Source organism: Myripristis murdjan, chromosome 19 (genome assembly GCF_902150065.1).
Source record: "Myripristis murdjan chromosome 19, fMyrMur1.1, whole genome shotgun sequence".
Taxonomy (NCBI): Eukaryota; Metazoa; Chordata; class Actinopteri; order Holocentriformes; family Holocentridae; genus Myripristis; species Myripristis murdjan.
Genome location: NC_043998.1, coordinates 10,730,024 through 10,749,102, shown reverse-complemented (window position 1 = coordinate 10,749,102; position 19,079 = coordinate 10,730,024). Strand labels below are relative to the sequence as shown.

Here is a 19,079-nt window from a genome sequence, read left to right as displayed (position 1 = left end):
ATTCTGGATGGGTAAAAAGAATTGGTCATGGTCTGGTTGGTGCATCAGGATAGAGGATGCAAACAGTACACCAGCATCCACCAAAAAAAGGAGTGAACAGAGGAAGACAGACTGTCAAAGCATACAATTATCCTGGTGTTTCACCGGGCAAAAGCACTGTTTTACTCAAAAATTATTTCATATACCACTTTTCTCCAATTAGAAAATAAATACTGGCAAAACAAAGTTATAATGACACTATTGTATTGTGCTAGTTTTACATGCAGAGCTTACTTTTCAAACACAAAATAAGACTAATCATGAAAACTGGTCATTTAATCAGTATCATTTTTATGCTTAGATACCCATTAACATGAGAAAATGTCTTCTGCTTTGACAAAGGTGGTGTTTTGGGGGGTTTCAAGTATGAGGATAATTTAACTGTAGCACCATTCCCTTTGTGCATTACAGTAACAGTAAGTGGTCCATTTAGTTGCTGATTAAAACTTAATTTTGTGAATATCATCTAAGGTTGACACAGTGTTCGGTGGATTTTTGAATGAATATGAGTAAATTTTATCCATTTACTAGGTCAGCAGGCAAATAGTGCTACTGTGTTACACCAGCCTCCACAATTATTGTGCATTCACAGTGACATAAGGAAAAGTATTCTAAATATTTCATTCCATGACATGTAAGGGATTGGCAAAATGTATACAGGAAATAGTAAACTACAGGAAATTGTAGCTACATTGTGAGTTTTGGCACAAACAAAGAAAAACACACCCAACACCCACCATAAACACACTCACTCAAACCAGTAAAGCAAACTGAATTTAATCAGCATAAAGTGAACGTAACATTGCAAATCACTACCGAGTTAATATTTGAGTCATTCACCAGTTTTACCACTAGAGGGAAACTGTCGCCCATATAACCTACACAATGCTGAAAGGCGATGTCTGCACAAATAGCCTGAGAGCCTTGTGGTGTTATTACTTTGAATAATCAAAAAGAATCACATGTACAGTCGGTAACAGGACAGTCCAGATACCTGTGCAGCTGTTTTAACGTGATATTTCTTATGCGATAAACATATTGTCATATGGATGCTGGGTGTTATTATATGTGCATGGCCACAGGTTGATGTAATCGTCAACCAATTAATTTTTTTTTTTTTTTTCAAAAACCCTGGGCAGGCACAATGCCTAAACACCATAAATTTAACCCACTGAAAAATCTCCTTTTTCCCCCTCAGTGAATCCTCCTTTATATGACCATGAAATTGAGTGTGCCATCTGCTGGCGTCGAATTCAAATGCATGTGGGGTCTGGCAGACAGGTTGTCCAAATAATAAAATTAGCAGTGTCCAAATAATGCAAATCTCAGTGTATCAAAAATGTGCGGCTTTGGACAATGGAAAACACGCTGAACAAAACGCTGGGTCCCCAAGCCTGCACCCCTTACTGAATTAAACACAGCCCATAAATTTATTTAATGAAGATTTTGATGGGAGCAGTGAAGGCCACTATTTCTTAAATAGGCTGCATAATATGGATGTCGGTGTTAAATCAATTCCCCCATTTGGTTCACCCACAATAGGTGTACCTAGAGCGCAGTATATGAATCTGGTTATTATTGGGAATAATAGGCCTATGGTGGAATGCGTCTCGACCAATCGCATTGGTCGGTCGGGACTGACAGTTGAATAGTTGTTCTTATAAAACGTAGTCGAAATTAATAACAGTCTAATGATAAGCTAAAATCTTCCTAACCTAAAGCGTACGGGAGTGTGTAGCAGACGGAGGGCCGGTGAATGGAGGTCACCGCAGACAGTGAGTGAGTCTCAGCGGTGTAACTCAGAGAGGGAGAGGGAGGACGGAGAGCGACCAGCCGCCTTCAAAAATGGCGTCTTCAGAGGAAAATGACTAAAAATATAAAAACGCGGCCTGCTTTCTTCACGCTTCCTCGCTCGGTTTTTGCACCCCGACTGTGTTTTCGCAGCCGTGGGCGAACTCGTCGTTTCTTTTACTGAATGGCTGAAGAGAACAGAAAAACGGGCAGCGAGCATTTAGGAAAATAACAGCAGCCCTGTTTTATTTTGATGCGTCGTTACGGACAGCTAGCATCTGCTAGCCCACAATTCTGGAGGGGGGTGGGAACGATTTGCATGTAAAAAAATCATGATACTGGGGATTTCTTTGCTCATCTATGGAGAATGATTGCTACCAACGTGGCCTATCGACTGTAATTTTTCTAGTGCTAGCAGTGTAGCAAAACTAGCCCTAAAGAAAGGGGAGGAGAGACGGTGAAAAGGACGCATTCAAATCAAATGTTTATCAGCAATTCACCCATCACCGGTAAAATCCGTGGCATCTTCATCATGACCGTGCATGATTTTGGAGTAAATCTGCATTCGTGCAAATGATAAATGGGGATAGTGTAGGAAAAGGAGAAAGACTGATTTTTTTGGAGGTGGTTGGATTATAACCCCGTAGACCCCCCTCTTTTTTCATCCAGCTTTCTCCTCCTCCCCTCCATTTCTCTTTCAATATGCTGTTTTCCACTCCTGAGGACTTGCTTATGAAACCGGGGAAAATAGCCTAAAACCGAGCACAGGGAAGACGGGATTTTTTTTCTTAATCTGTTGCGACTCCTCGTTGCTTTCGTCCTCATTATACACACATCACAAATGGATAGAAATTACCCGGGAACAGGATTTGGTGATTTGGGCGCAGGAGCAGGATGGAGCTACGAGAGATCGGCAAAAGCAAGGTATGCATTTGATTCAGACAATGTGCATGCATCACTTATGCTTTGCAGGGCACAATGTGACCCATGTAAACAAATTGTCACCGATGGTTTCATATATTGTCTTATATATTGCCATTATGTGCAATGCATTGTATCCAAACAGTTGCATAGTAATAATATTATAAACAGTGATCGAGCGGTGTGCGTGTCGTGGGGGTGGGCGGGGTGGAGAAAGGTAGGGGAAATGAATTGAATGTGATTGACAGACCTGGGTTTTAGGTAGACTTGGGAGGAGGGGGGGCATATGTCTGGAGCATCTATAGGAATTATTGTTCCGTTTGTACGGGCCTCGCCACAGACCCTATTAAATTCATATGATTGATAGAAACTGCGAAGAGTGCAGACGCAGCAAACCCCACACAGCAACCCCCTGTGTCACATTAACAACACGCATTGATATCAACCAGTAGGCTCTAATGTATCTTTTTTTTTTCTTTCTTTTTTTTCATTGCAACATTGTTTTAAAAAATGCCGTGGAGGGGGTGACACTCTACTGTGCAAAATGAGATTTCCATTGCATTTTCCCTAAGCGCGTTTCAGATTATTGGTGGTGGTCTTTGGCTCATGATTTATAATTCATTTGCATAATTAAATTGCTGCGTATTCTCATTGCATGCTGCTTATAATTACCGTTGGTCCACAACAAAAATAATACCACGGTGAAATGATGAGATACAGAGCACGGTCTGATAATGAAAATTGACTGGACTATGCAAGGTAGCTCTGTCTTTTAGCCTAGCATGCAAGCTAGCGTTATGTTATATGGAAGTCAGTTGAGGCCTTACAAGGCGAGCAGTATTGCCGTTCATTTTGTTGCTCATATTGTAAATATACCAGCATAGAAATGACTGCCGGGCCATACTTCAAAGCCACGGTGACCCCTTTGAGAAGCGATATTTTGCTTAAGCAACCTGGCTAATTTCTGGCCGTCGATTTGCACAACCCAGCTGTTAGCCAGATCAACATCATCAATGGCTTGCAGACACTTTGCCTGAAAGAAGTCGGGTGTCGTTGGGTAAAAGCGAGGAAATACAATTTTGTAGCTGGCTTACAGCTGCATACCGGTCACACATGGTTTATTTGCACGTAAAAGACTGGCCTTGCAGTCTGGGCCTAGTCTCCACATTTCTAGCTGCTGTGCATTGCTGCTAGGCGGTGCTACTGTAGCCCAGTGTTAGCATGTTATCTGACCAACCAACACAACGCCTTTCATCTATCATTTTATGAAACAAAGTTCTGCAGCTGGCTCATTTTCAACAGTGAAGAGGGTTTTGCAGCCTGTAAAATACGTAAACGTTGATTGTTATGATCCACTATGATTATTGGAGATGCTCAAATAAACGATTGAGTCGTTTTGCATGATACTCATGTTGCTACGTTAATGGACTTGCATCTGTCTGAATAATAAACTTTGGTATGTTATCCAATGCATCCCACAGTTCACTGTCTGATGTTGTAATCCTGTCACTAGCATTCCATTTGGACTGATAGGATAGCTATTTGTTTTCCCCTAAGCTTTTTCATTAAAGATCTTATTTTCTATTTAACTCATTGGGGATGATAAAAAAAAAAAAAAGAAACTGGATTGATGGTCTGCCCTAAGTTGGGAGTTGAATATTACAGCTGTAGATTTTTAATGGTGGCTCAGATAACAGTGGCACAATTTACTGTCAGATTAATTTCTAAGTACATTTTACAAATGATGCCAGAGAATGTCTTGTCTCAGGGGTCACCTTTTGGGGCAAATTAGGTTTATATAAATGAACTTTAAAGTGAATTGATTAATGACCATTCCCCCCTCACCCCCCACCCCCTTACTCCTTAGTCTTGTGTATGGGAGTTCCAGATCATCCCACCCTGAGTCTGAGCTCCTTCACCGACAAGCCTACGCCACCCCACACCCTCTGCAGGGCTATGCCACCAATCACCACCCCGGGAGCTCTGGCCAAGGCGGGGCTTGGGGAGCAGCTGGACGGAGTTTGGGTGAGATAAATGTCATACCTTCCATGTCACCACAATAAGGGGCCCTGGCAATGAATTGTTGTATCTGTCTGTGCTGGCCCTTGTAGATCATCGTCACTGAAAAATGTCTATATGTATATTGAGGTTGAGCCACAATTTTAGAAACTCGACTTCAATGAAAAGCCTGTAGATGATGTTTCATATCAGTGGCCTACCAGTTCTTTGATTGCATTCAAGAAATTATTTGTCATACAGCTTAGCCAGTACTTTTAGGGATAAATATGCACTTAAAAACACCTTGTGTGTAGATTCCCTTGGAATTTTTTAATTGCATAATTAGGTTTAATTCATATATGTGACATGGGTTACTAATATATTCATTCTCAAACAAAGAAGTTTGATGGTTCTGTCTCATGTTCCCAAAGGTCTGTCGGGGCTCTTTGACACTGGCCTACACCATGCCAGCCCCTCTGGCCCTGATGCCTCCGTCATGAACCTGATCTCAGCCTTGGAGTCTCGGGGTCCCCAGCCTCCGCCCTCTGCCTCCTCCCTTCTTTCCCAGTTCCGCACGCCGTCCTGGCAGACAGGTGGGGCTGTGTTGGATCTTCCCTCATGTGTTGACATTCAAACAGGCTCCACAGTCAATATGACATTTACAGAGCCTCCCGTGCTTGGCTACATTGTCATTCAGCTGGTGGTACTGTCACACAATTTGGAAATGCACATGTTTTGATATGTATTTTTGGAGCAAATTTAAGCATTTTGTTTTACATGTTTATAGTGCGGCCTAATATTAATAGGGAGGAGGGACAATTAACAAAATGCAACAGTGTGGTTTGTGATGATCTCAGTCTAATTGTAGAAAAAATGATTGATGCTGAGTAATATTGCCATTTGTTTTCTTTTTTTCTAACAGCGATGCACACTCCTGCTCCAGCTGAGCTCTTCATCTCTGGAGCCCTTCCCGGCTCTGGCTCCTTCCCCTCCTCCTCAGCCCTCTCAGCCTATCAGCACCCAGCATCCTTCTCCAGCCGCTCTTTCCCCACCGCCTCCCTTTCCCTCCAAGACACACCAACATTTAGCCCCACTTCCAATGGCCTGCTCTCCCCTCATGACCCCCTGCTGCACATCAAGGCCCCCTCCCAGTCCAGCCTAGGCTTTGACAGACTCCTGTCCTCACAGGGCGCTGCTGCAGCCGCCTATAGGGGCAGCCAGGATCCCACAGGTGCCACATCCGCCCAGGCATCATCAGCCAGGCACCTGCAGTCACACCAGTTCAACCTCCTGTCATCACAGCTACAGGACCAGTCCTCCCAGCTGTACAATGCCTCAGTCTTCTCCTCAGCCCAGCCCCAAACACAGTCCCAGTCAAACTCAGCTCAGGAGCGGGCAGTGCCCCGACAGGACAGCGTCATCAAGCACTACCAGCGGCCCACACCAGCCCAGTCACAGCTCTCGTCCTCTGCCGCCCACTCCCTCCAACACTACCTCAGCTGTGGAGGGGCGGGGTACCAGCAGATAGCCACCCACCACCGGCACACTGGCCTTTCTTGCAGCCCGCTGGGTGATCAGAGCCCCTCCTCTGACCACAAGCCCACCTCTCGCACTGAGCAGTACCGGCCCATCATTCAGCCCCCCTATTCCTCTTCCTCCACATCTTCCTCCTCTTCTTCAGCTGGGAAAGGTACCAAAAGCAGCTCCAGCAGTGGCTATTCCTCTGCCAGCTCAGCATCATCCTCCAGGACTCCTCACACACCCCCATCTGCTTCCTCTACCTCCTCTTCCTCCTCTTCTTCTTCTGCCACCTCTGGGGCCCATCCCTCCAATTCCATCCCCACCTCCAGCTCCAGCGCAGCCCCATCTAGACAACAGCCACCCCCCCAGCCTGCTCCTCCTCCCCCTGCTCCTCAGCAGCAGCAGCCCCCTCCTACCTCCACCTCTGCCCCACAGTCTCTCCCTAAGTCCTGTCTCTCAGGATATGGTTCACCCGTGCCCCCAGTGAAGACACCCACTACTGCCCTCACTGGTCAAACCCCACCACAACAGCAGCAGACCCAGTCATATTCCCCCAATCAGCCCCCTACTTCCCACCTCCCTCAGTCCTATGGAGGCTTTAGCTCCCCTCAAGCCCAAGACCTGAGCTCAGGTACTGGTGGGAAAGGCTATGGGGGTTTAGGAGGGCGAAGCCAGTCATACTCCACTGATGTCTATGGCGCTGACTCTGCCTATGGATCGCTTCCATCCTCCCTGGGTGGAGCTGGAAGCCCGTCACTTGGTTATGGAGCCCCAGGCCACTCTCCTGCCCTTTTAAGGTCAAGTGGCTCATCAGGCAGTGGAGCATCTGGGGGAGGAAGCAGTAACAGCACAGGAGGTGGCAACTCGGGGTCAGGTGGAGGTGCAGGAAGTAGTATGGCCAATGAGAGAGGTGGGGCTGGCAGTGGAGGTGGTTCTTACCATATTCCAGACTCTAGTCCCTCCCCATCAGGCAACTCGGGCATCATCCGTCCAGGGTTGCATTCCCCAGTGCCTGCCTGCCCCACACAGTCTCCAGGAGGTGCTGGCTCTACCAAGTACATGTCCTCAGTTTTATCCCCTACCTTCCTTGCCTCCCCACAGGGCTACCCTGACACTAGAGGCCCTAGCTCCCAACCTCAGTCCTATCATTCCACCTCCTCCAAAGCCAAGGCAGACACCTCCATGCTAGGAGTGGGATCTCAGAGGTCCCAAGAGGAAGTAGATGATGATGATGACTTCTTGATCCAGCACTTGCTGCAAGCCCAGGCAAGTCCTGCCCCCCAGGCTGCCCACCACCACCCCCAACAACAGCCCCAACAGACATCCCAACAGCCACAGTCTCAGCCAGTGCCCTCAACCACTGACGCGAGTAAAGGGCTGACTTATGACATGGGCAAGACCTCTGAGGAGAGGTACCACTTACAGAGTGTCATACGTACCCACAGTGCCACATCCAATGCCGGAGTAGCTAGTGCAGGGACTGGAGGGACCATCTCAGGCTTGGACAACCAGCTGGAGATGTCACTAAAGAAGCAACAGCAACAACATCAGCAGCAGCAACAGCAACATCATCATCAACAACAACAAAGAAATGACAGATCTGTTGGAAGCAGCCGGAGCAGTGGAGGGAGAAGCAGCACTGAACAAGTGCATTCCCACCTCCATCACCATGACAACCTGGGATCAGTAGTCCACTATGGACGGGGTGACCCATATAGCCAACACACCCTTGCACCCCAACACTCCTCACACAGCCAGCATGTATCCTCACACTCTCAGATGCAGTCCCATACACAAATGGAGCTCCAAAAGAAGCCTCAAGAACGTGCTGAGATTGCATATCCTCGGAAAACCCCAGAAATCCAGCAGCAACATTCCCAGTCTCAAGCCGCCGCTTCCCTCATGGACTCCCCCACTGATCAGTCCCGCCAGCCCCCGCACCTGCTGCAGTCAGTACTGTCGCACACCACACGCAACAAGATGGAGCCTCATCAGCAGCACCACAAGATGGATACTCACCAACAACATCAACAGCAGCACCACAAAATGGACTCCCATCGGCAGCATCAACAGCATCTCAAAATGGACTCCCATCAGCCACATCAGCAGCACCCCAAAATGGACTCCCACCAACAGCATCAACAGCATCAGAAGATAGATTCGCACCAACATCAGCAGCACCACAAAATGGACTCTCATCCTCAGTCACAGCAACACTCTATTAGCCAACAGCAAGCTGTGATGGAAAGCGCTGGTGGAAGAATGGGCTCAAGCAAACACCAGGCTCAGCCTCAGTCCCAGACCACCCAGCTCCAGCTCCAACTCCAGTCACAGGCTTTGGAGGTAGCAGCGGCCCACTACAGTCACGGCCCGCCTCCTCATCAGCATGACCAGAGCCAGGTTAAACAAAGCTCAGTGGTCTCCTCCTTGGATATGCTGGAGCGCTCACTCTCCCAAACATCTAGCACAGATGTAGTTGCAGAGGAGAGACGGGGTGGAGGAGGCAGTGGAGGAAGAAGCGGAGGAAGTGCTGAACGCCACAGACAGCAGCAGCAGGAGCAGCAGCAGAGGCAGCACCCATCCCACCATCAGACGCAGCAAACCCACCACTCCCAGCAGCACTCAGCTTCTGAGCTCCACTCTTTCCTCTCTGAGCCTGACATGGGCTTGCCCGCCCCCTCTCACATGCACCACCTTCCACAGCACCACCCACAGCAGCAGCAACAGCAACACCCCAATGCTCAACACCAACAAACTCACTCCCACCACCCTCATACACAGCCCCACCCTCAGCCGCCGCCACACCCTCACCACATACCCCCACCTTCTGCCTCAGCCCACTCCCAGCCTCAGCCAGACCCTCAGCAGCCTCTCTCATCCCAACTCAACCCCCAACAGGGCCAAATGGACCCACAGCGCTCTGAGCAGCACCAGTTTGACACAGTCAGCCCAGTGGAGAAAGTGGGCCAGAACCAACAAAGTAACCGCTTTGTGCCCCTAACATCCATCTGCTTCCCTGACTCCCTCCTTCAGGATGAGGACCGCTCTTTCTTTCCAGGAATGGAGGACATGTTCTGCACAGATGACTACAAGTCAAGTTGTGCTGGTGGTGCAGGGCCTGGGCAGGAGGAGATGAGTGAAAGCCATGCTGGTCAAGAAGCAATGGATTCCATGAAGGCTGGGCAAAGTGGAGGTGGAGCAGGGGGAGGTACTGGACCTAGCTATGATATACCTGGTCTCCATCATGGTGGAGACCAGGGCTACGGGCAGTACTGTCATGGCCTGGAAGAACCCAGTAATAACACAATGACTCTGGATCTTGACTCCCTTAAAACACATGAGCTCCCTTCCACTGTCAACACTGAACAGCTTGGTTTGATTCAATCCCAGGCCCCAGGTATGGGGATGGGCACCAACACTGTTGGTCCCAACAACTCTGGAGGAAAACTGTCTTCTGGACCTGGAGGAGCTGGGGCTGGTACTGGCTCTGGAGGACTCCAGTCTCCCATTTTCTGCTCCTCACGTCCGAAGAAGCTCCTCAAGTCCAGCTCTTTCCACCTTTTAAAGGAGCGCCGGGACCCTAACACCATGCCCAAGAAAAGTTATGCCCAAGAATATGAGTTTGAGGATGACGAGGATAAAGCTGACCAACCAGCTGACATCCGCTTGAACAGTCGGAGGCTCCCTGACCTGTTGCCAGACCTGGTGTCAAGTTGCAGGAAGGCAGGAGGAGGAAGTGGAAGTGGGTCTCTCAGCCCTCTGATGGGTGACCTTGACTTCTACCATTCGTCTGGCTACTCATCCATTGGCTCGCACTCTCTAATGCCTCAGGATGGGCCCAAGAAGAGGGGCCGAAAGCCCACCAAGCCCAAAAGAGAGGGTCCCCCAAGGCCAAGAGGCAGGCCACGCATCCGCCCTCTGCCAGAACCCTATACCCCCCGTGGGATGATGGGGGAGATGGGTGGAACATCAGTAGGAGGAGGAGGATTTAGTGTGGAAGGGCGAGGGAGGGGCAGGGGCCGTGGCGGCCGGGGCAGAGGAGGGAGAAGGGAGGATATGTTTATAGAAATGAGTGGGAAGGAGCAAGAACAGATGCATCATCATCACCTTCATCAACAACAACAGCAGCAGCAACCACCACAGCAGCTCCACCACCAGCCACCACAGCAGCATCATGAGCCCATACCACCTCTGAAGGTGAGTGGCGCAGTGTTTATGTTGACTCTGATATGTATCTATTCAAACATACTCATACTATGTCTATTTATGTTAATTATCTCACCTTTCTTTCTTTGTTGTAGATAAAATTACCAATCTGCACCATGTCCTCTTCGGACGCCTTGCTGAGGACAGACTCTTTGTCTGGCACGGATCCTGCGCTATCAGATGGCTCAGTGGGTTCAGCTCCCTCACTTGGTTTAAGCCCTGGACCCCCTTGCAGTGCCGAGAGTACCAGAAGCCAGGACAAAAACAAGCAGAAAAGCCAGATGATGAGTGAGGGAGTGGATGACGACGGGCTGGAGGGAAGGGTAAGTGCCTATATTTCCTACTATGTAAAACAGAGAGGTTATGTAACAGGCTGACTTGTGTTTTCCCCTTGATAACACTATAGTTTGCTTGGATGACCAAATCTTCATGTGTGAAATGAGTCAAACAGTTGATAAACAGAAAAACTAACTCCTTTTTATCTTATTTCCCTTTTAGGGTGATGAGAAGGACTCTGAGTCCAAGGCGGGCTTTGTGGCCTCATTCCTGGATTTCCTAAAGACAGGAAAGAGACCTCCAGGGTTGGAAATCCCATCAGGAATGGAACCTGGCAACGGTGAAGCCTCACCCTGTAAAGCTGGGGGTCTTCGCCCATTGTCTCCTGCCCCTCCTCCCCCACCACCTCCACCCCCATTTGGGGAGAGTGAAGGGAATGGGGGTCTGGCCCTAGGCAACTGCCCCAGCCCCAAGCGATTAGAAGATGAGCTGAAGAGGAACCTGGAGACCTTGCCCTCTTTTTCTTCTGACGAGGAGGACTCAGTTGGAAAGAACCAAGATCTTCAAAAGAGCATTTCCTCAGCTATTTCAGCTCTGTATGACACTCCTCAGCTGGGCTCCAACCTCCAGCCCCCTCCACCCCCTCCACCTCCTCAACCTCAGCCTCAGCCGACCCAGGCCCCTCTTACCCCCACCCTGCCACCCCCCACACTCAGCCCTCAGACCACCATGCACAACCCTCTTACCCAGCCCCAGTCCAATGAGCCTGCTGTGCTTCAACGCGAAGATGAGGAAATGGATGAGAACAAGGAAGAAGAAGAAGAAGAAGAAGTAGAAGAAGAAGAAGAAGAGAATGAGGAGGAGATTAGGATGGAAGAAAGGGATGAAGTGAGTGATGGGATAGAGGAGAGAGAACCGCAGCTGGAAACGCTGGGTGCACCTAAGCTGGAAGGTAAGGCTGGCAGCCAGGCAGTGGTGAACACCTTTCCAAGCTTTTTATTCATCTCATGCCCTATTTTCCCTGCAAATTGATTTTTTCCGCAGCTCAGCTTATGAAAATTAATATTTTTTTGCCTCAGGCTAAGCTATTGCTGTATTTTTGGTCCAATAAAATAATTCCCTCAGTGTACTTTTTGGAAATTGATATTGAGAAGATTGTTGTTCGTCGACATGATGGCGAGTTGATCTTCCAGATTGACTAACCTTAATCTTGCCCCCCTTTCATTCCAGCATCCCTACCTGAGATTCCTCCGGAACCAATGATTCCTGAGCCTCCCTCTGCCCCTCCCTCCCCTGCCCCGTCCTCCTCTCCCTCCCACTCCCCTCTGCCTCCCCTCTCTCTGCCCTCACCCCTGCCTCCGCCAGAGGAACAACAGGAGAAATCCCAGCCTCCGAGTCCTCTGCCACCTTCCTCCCCTTCTCCCCCATCTCCCGCTACGCTCCCTCCATCCTCCACCCCTCCTCCGTCCTCCCCTCCTCCCCCACCGTCAACTGAGAACGAGTCTCCCCAGCCATCTCCGGAGCCCCCTGCCTCTCCTGAAGAACCCCCGGCCCCTAAAATCACCTCCCTGCACCTGGCCCAGAAACAGGAAGATGCTGCCATTGTTGGAGAGAGTGAGGAGGATGAGAGTGAGAGTGGAGGGGAGGGTATCTTCCGAGAGAGAGACGAGTTTGTGGTGCGAGTGGAAGACATCCGCACTCTCAAGGTGGGTGTGAATGTATTCATAGCTTCAAGAGTGTGTTTTGCACTTAATGAGTGAACTGTGGCTTAACACAGACCATTTTGTAAAAAGTGTTTCATTTTATCGAACCAAGATATAGATTTTTTATTTACCCAATATGTTTCATGTTTGTGCCCTTGTGCATGAATACAGCTGGCCCTACAGACAGGCCGCGAGCCTCCACCCATCTGGAGGGTGCAGAAAGCCCTTTTGCAGAAGTTCAGCCCTGAGATCAAAGATGGGCAAAGACAGTTCTGTGCCACAAGCAACGTGAGTTCACATTGAGCACTCAGTAATCTAATTACACCTACATTACAAATCATAAAGGTGCTGTTTTCCACAGTTACAACTGTATTAGAACTGTATTAGAACATATTTTAAAGCTATATATGCACGCTGACACATTTATTTGCCTAACAATGCAAAGTTGAAGCACTTTGCAATGTTAGGCAAATGAAGTACAACTTGAAGAACTGTATGAACAGAATTACAACTCTCTAATCTCTTTCTGGCTCAGTATCTTGGCTACTTTGGAGATGCCAAGAGACGTTACCAGCGACTTTATGTGAAGTTTCTGGAGAATGTCAACAAGAAGGATTATGTCAGAGTCTGTTCTCGAAGACCCTGGCGCAGAGCAGCACCTGCTCTCAGGTACCTACAATTTACCATCAGTACTAATTTATTTATAATGAATGAAGCCTCACTAGATTTAGTTGTCATCATGTTTATTTTAGCACACATGATTCTACAAAGAGAATGGTGTATTTTACCTCTGTAGCATTACAGTACACCTTAGTATAGATTTTCTGCAGTGATTTTCATCTCCACATACAAAATTAATTTTCTCCTCCTACAACAGACGCCAGACTCTCCCCAGAATGGCTTCGCCTCCCGCCACCCAGGTACCACCAAGAGTAGTGGAGAAAGAGGAGAGAGTGGCTCCACCCATCCATCGCGAGCAAAGGGATAAAACAAAGGCAAAAGAGCAACGGGAGAAGAAGGAGGTCACAGCCACTGTGGCCAAAGCCAAGGAGAAGGAAAAGGAGAAAGAGAAGGAAAAGGAGAAGGAACGAGATAAGGAAAAAGAGCGTGATAAGGAGAAGGAGCGTGATAAGGAGAAGGAGAAGAGGGTGCAGCCACAGCAGGAGAAAGTGGAGAAACGTGCTGCCACCACTGAACGAGGAAAGGCAAAGGAGGAGAAGAAAACAGTGGAGAAGAAGGAGAAAGAAAAAGCAGAGCGCCCACCCAAGTCCAAGCTAGCCAAGGTGAAGGCGGAGCCTCCACCCAAGAAGAGGAAGAAGTGGCTGAAGGAAGTGCCCTCATCATCTGATTCAGACTCGTCAGATGAGGCAGCCAGTGAGGACGAAAGTGAGATGCCATTTTGTTCTTACTGTTTGCATTTTGCCATGAAAAAGTCAGCATAATGGAGTTTCCTTTTCTTTGTTGAGCTTGGAAGCTATTTGCTTTTGTTTATGTGTTGCCATCAGTTTGGCTGCTCATTCTGTTGAGCCATAATAAGCAAGCTGTTTTTCGTTTGTTGTTTAGCTGCCTCTCTAGGCAGCCACATTGCATCAGTCAGCATATTTTGTCCTGTCAGTGAACTATACTGCTTGAGTGAGGATTTAAAGTTTTTGGTGGCTTCAGCACATAGATGAGGTGATGAGAGGAGAGATGATGTGGAGCAGAAAGGTGTGTGTGGGAGGTTGGTATGGGACTCAAGTCTTGATGTCACCCACCCAGTGCCAGTGAAAGGAGGAGTGAACAACCGTGCCATGAGGGAGATGTTCAGGAGCTACGTGGAGATGCTGGTCAGCACAGCCCTGGACCCTGACATGATCCAAGCACTGGAGGACACAGACGGTGAGGGGGGGGCCGACACCACACACATACGTGCACGCACACATGAGCATCCCTTGTTCACTGCCTCCAAAGAAGACATCCTTGTCATACATTTGACGGTTTAAGCCTTATTTAAAAGCTTGTGAAGCGAATGAGAAAAAATGTCATGAAAATGGAGTGAGCAGCTCAGATGCAGCCAGTATTATGTGAGAGTGTCTGCCTGAGAGTCTGGACCAGCTAGACCTCTGTGAGGCTTTTTTGTGTCAGTTTTGGAAAAAAACAAAAAACAAAAAAACATTTCAAGATAACATTATGCAGTCACAGCATGTTTAATTAACGCCACGGCCACTGGTAACATGCAGCTACTAAGTTTCATATGAAGTCCTTCAGCCAGAAAAGCACAATTTCTGTCATTGTGGTGCCAGATGAAGTTTCTGTACCAAACACATTGTTATGACTCTTTTTAGTTGATATATCTGATGTGGCATGCATATAAAGTGGTAACATAATTTTTAGATTTATTCATAGCGGTGTATTATATTATGACATGTATATGGTATCTGAAACCATTTGAGAGATACTTGTGATTAAAGGCTATATAAATAAACTAACTTAACATTACTTGTTTCGTCAGGAAAGAAAACAGATAAACAAGGTGGAATAGTGTCCAGAAAGGTGTTAATCTATGCTCAGGTCTTATGATTGACAGGTGTATGAATGATAACTAATGCCACTTCCTTTGCTGTGATTGGTCATCAGATGAGCTGTACCTCCCCCCCATGAGGAAGATTGACAGCATCCTCAGCGAACAGAAAAGGAAACTGTTGAGGAGAGTCAGCATGAGCTCTCAGCACCAGGTAATCTGCTCTGGATATCTCACTGAATATCGAAATTTGCGTCTTTTGATTTTCTCATTGTCACCGTGCTTTGTGTAATTAAACTGACGCTACATTTTGTTCATACTGTAAAAGATGCCGGCATGTGTATCCTAAGTTATGTTGCAGCAAAATGGGTGAGAAACGCAGTAGTCAGATGTCTTCCATGAGAGATACATCACAGGTTTTCCATCATTAGTTGGTTATTAATTATAACAGCAGTTAAAGCTTCAAGGACACATTTCAAGTGTTTACAGCCCAATCATCTTAAGGTGGCACCAAGATCAGGCACATATTATTATTTATTTGCTTATTTTGTTGACATCTTAGAGTTTTCCTTCTAACTTCCTCTCTTTTCTTGCTGTTACTTCTCCTCAACAGGAAGCCCTGCATGCCTACCCCCAGATTATTGTAGACCCCCTGGACTCAGGAGTGGTGAGGGTGCGGCTCAGCGGGGATGCTTATAATCGCAAGACCCTCAACAGAGTCAAGAAGTCCCTGCCCAAACCACAGGTAGATCTGTGTGTGTGTGTGTGTTAGAGAGAGAGAGAGAGTCTGTGTAAGTGAGCTTATCAGGGTCAACAGTCAATGTCCTTCAGGGCCAAAAAAGCCCTTGAAAGTTAATATAATGTCTGTAAAATAAAATGAATAAAAATGCCCCTAGTACTCGAGTGCTGTTTTTCTTATTTCACCCTATCCATATTATATTTACATAGCTAATTATTCGTGCAAGAAGGTGTGTGTGTGTGTGTGTGTATACGTACACCGTGAGCCACCATGGGTGATTTTTGGTTGCCTGGGACCGAGTGAGGCACTCCGGTTCTAGGTGAGAAAAGTGTTTTTTAAGTCCAACCAAGTACACAGCCTGCAGCAGTAGAGAATGTTGGCACCATGGAGAAACAGCAGACGTCGCACACAACTGCATCAACAAAAAATAAATCAAACATCGTAAAAAGCTCAACAATCGAGGGGTAGCAGATGGTTGGGGACGGAGCGAGAAAGCAGCACTGTCTTCTCTAAGACCTGCCATGAGATTCCAGCAGGGAGAAAGAAGTGTGTGTAAAAATAAAACAGGCCTTAATGATACAAATTGGTTGTTCATTTGCCAGAAATGCAAATGCATTATTTCATAGTTCAATAAAATTACTTTCTAAAAGACCAAAATGCACCCAACAGTCAGTTCAAGAGTGCAGAAAATGTTCTGGAAAAAAGAAAGTTTCTTCACGTTTCCCACAGGCAGGCAAAGTACTGTAGGATCGACGTTGATTATAACTTTGTCATTAAATTTGTCATCTTGATGTGCTTCCCTCTTTTAGGACCTTAAACTGTCAGCCGAGTCATATCGGATTTACAGTCTCTACCACTCTCTGCATCACTATAAATACCACACCTTCTTACAGTGCAAGAAAGAGGTAAGAGACCCCACCCATGTCTTAAGCACACAGTATCACTGCATGCTGCGCTGACCTTTGTCAAGTTTTATCCACACTCATAGCTCATATGCATCGGCTAGCACCTTGTCTTGATATGTATTCATTTACACACTTCAATTTCATATAATGTTGAGACAGGTACATTTTAGTGCATTGTGCTAGTTTTGTTTTAATAAAATGTATTGGGAGTTTTTAACTAAATTGATTTGAGAAAGGTTCCCACACATCCTGCAGATCCTGCAAATGTATGGACCACTTTTCCAGTCATGAAAAACACCTGGGAAATTGAAAAACTGATAAAAATGTCTTGAAGTAATCATGAGATCCTGGAAAATTTTAAAGATTGGCTGCTTTCCTGAGTTCACAATGCACACTTTTAGCTGCTGACGCCCTGTTTGAGCTTCATGTTTACTTTTATGTTAGCATGTTGAATTTGTTTTTGTTTTTTGTTTTTTTCATGCACAACACGACAATGGTTTATTTGAGACATCGGTTTCATTCAGTTTTGAACTATTTGGCCACTTTGTCCAACATGAATCATCCTAACATGACCTCTGAGCAACAGCTCAAGTGTGTAAGTCACTGAATATGTCCTTGAAAAATCCAGGAAAAATAACTTCCTCAAAAGAGTGTTTGAGTCAGTGTATCACCTTTGTTATCATGTAATAAGTATATTTTCTTAGTCTGCTCAGGGTTATACAGTAGTTTGTATTTTTCAGCTCTATTCATATGTTTGCAGTGTGTCCTGGTTTTGCATGTACTGCAATAAGTTTTACATTGTGAGGCCTTTGCTCTAATACCCTTCCCTATTATTTTGGAGTTTGTAAATGAGTCATCACTACAAACAATATTAGTTATTAAGCGTTTTGCAGTGTCAAATCAATGATCACCCACTGATCTTTTTCCTTTTACTTATTTATTTATTTATTTATTTTTTAAATGTGAAGACGTAGGCTATAGTTCTAATTAGGCATGCTGTTACAAATACAATATTTTTGCTTGGTTTCCCGTCTGACACCCAGGTTTGATTCTCAGTGTTACTCAGCGTCTGTACTTCCATCTTGTTTTCCAGACCAACACCATAGAGCAGGCAGCAGAGGACCCGGGCCAGGAGGAAGTGGTGCAGCAGTGCATGGCCAACCAGAGCTGGCTCGACACCCTCTTCGGCTCCTTCATCGAGCTGCTCACACTCAGCACCAAAGCTTGAGTCGCCCACAGAGAGGGGAGGAATGAAACAGAGCAAGAGGACTCTATGAAAAAAAAGGAAAAAAAAGAAAAAAGAAAATGGAAAGAGACAGACCCTGTTGTACAGCCCCCCAACCCTCTTCAAGTCTTTTAGATCCGAGGATGAATTTGCAAGGCCCTCGTGGGAACTAAAGGAGTCTATTCATGTGACCTTAGACACTGACCTCTTTTTATTTGTTGTTGTTGTTGCTCAATGACTATGATAAAGAAATGTCTTACTTGTGAGAAGGGGGACCCCCCCTACTGGATCAAGGGTCACTCGCGGCTGGTCAAGAGGGATTTGACCATTGTTGAAAGGAAGAGACATGAGGTGGGAGGTCAGAAGAGGAGCTATTGCACCAAGTCATGGAGGAGCCACCGACTTCATGTAACTGTGTGTCAAGAGGACAATAGTTCCGGGAGAAACTACTACCGCTTAGTTTTTACATAAATTATTTTTTGAAAAGACTAACATCCGCTGTTGGCTTTTGAAAAGAGTGGAAGAGGGTGAGAATGCTTTTTAAAACTGCGTGTAGAGTGTGCCGTGAGCAGTGTGAACATGGACTCGTCCACGGAAAGAAACATGAAATGTGTTAATTAACGCTCTCGCTCATTCTGTGCTACGTGAGGGGCAGCACCAGTTAGCTCTGTGATAATATATAAACACATTTTTATTATTTATATGAGGAGGTTTTTAACTTAAACTCTCACAAGCGCTGGATTTGCTGCCCTGACATTTTAAATACCTTTTTATTTTCCACAGGTTAAATATACAATCGTAACCCACATATCCAAGTTGTCTTCCCCTCTATACAAAAGAGCAAAAATTGAGACAGACATATAGTATCAAATACAGTATGGGTGTAAAAAGAGGAGAACGGGAAAGAATATTTCAAACTTAACATTGTTGTGCTTCAGTTCAGTCATCAAAATCATGCAGGTGCAAAGAAAAAGAAGTAAATGAACTATCCATTTCCCATACGGGAAGAAGGCGTATAAATAAGTAATATTTAAAGAGGAAATAGTCATTTCATTTTTATCATTTTGATGTTTGTGCATACTATGACTTATTTTGGAAACAATCTAATTTTCCATAAAAAAAGGAAAAAAAAGACTGTAAATATTGTACAGTTCTTGACGAAGTTCTTTGTCCTTCTGTACATTAACTCTCCTGTATTTGAGAAACAAATAAAATCTGCAAAGAACAAAATGTGTTTCAGTTCGTTTTTTCACTC

At 46.3% G+C, this 19,079-nt stretch overlaps 1 protein-coding gene across 1 annotated transcript; it reads left to right on the top strand.

Moving 5' to 3' along the window:
• The first annotated feature begins 1,690 nt into the window (after positions 1-1,690).
• prr12a (proline rich 12a) lies at positions 1,691-18,998 on the top strand. Its single transcript, XM_030077830.1, has 15 exons — positions 1,691-2,754; positions 4,619-4,776; positions 5,181-5,342; positions 5,672-10,467; positions 10,572-10,799; positions 10,975-11,704; positions 11,983-12,458; positions 12,627-12,743; positions 12,991-13,124; positions 13,333-13,841; positions 14,214-14,333; positions 15,072-15,169; positions 15,569-15,700; positions 16,504-16,599; positions 17,693-18,998. Exons 1-15 carry the CDS (start codon positions 2,672-2,674, stop codon positions 17,825-17,827), a joined length of 7,974 nt encoding a protein of 2,657 aa, XP_029933690.1. The 5' UTR covers positions 1,691-2,671; the 3' UTR covers positions 17,828-18,998.
• The last annotated feature ends 81 nt before the right edge of the window (positions 18,999-19,079 follow it).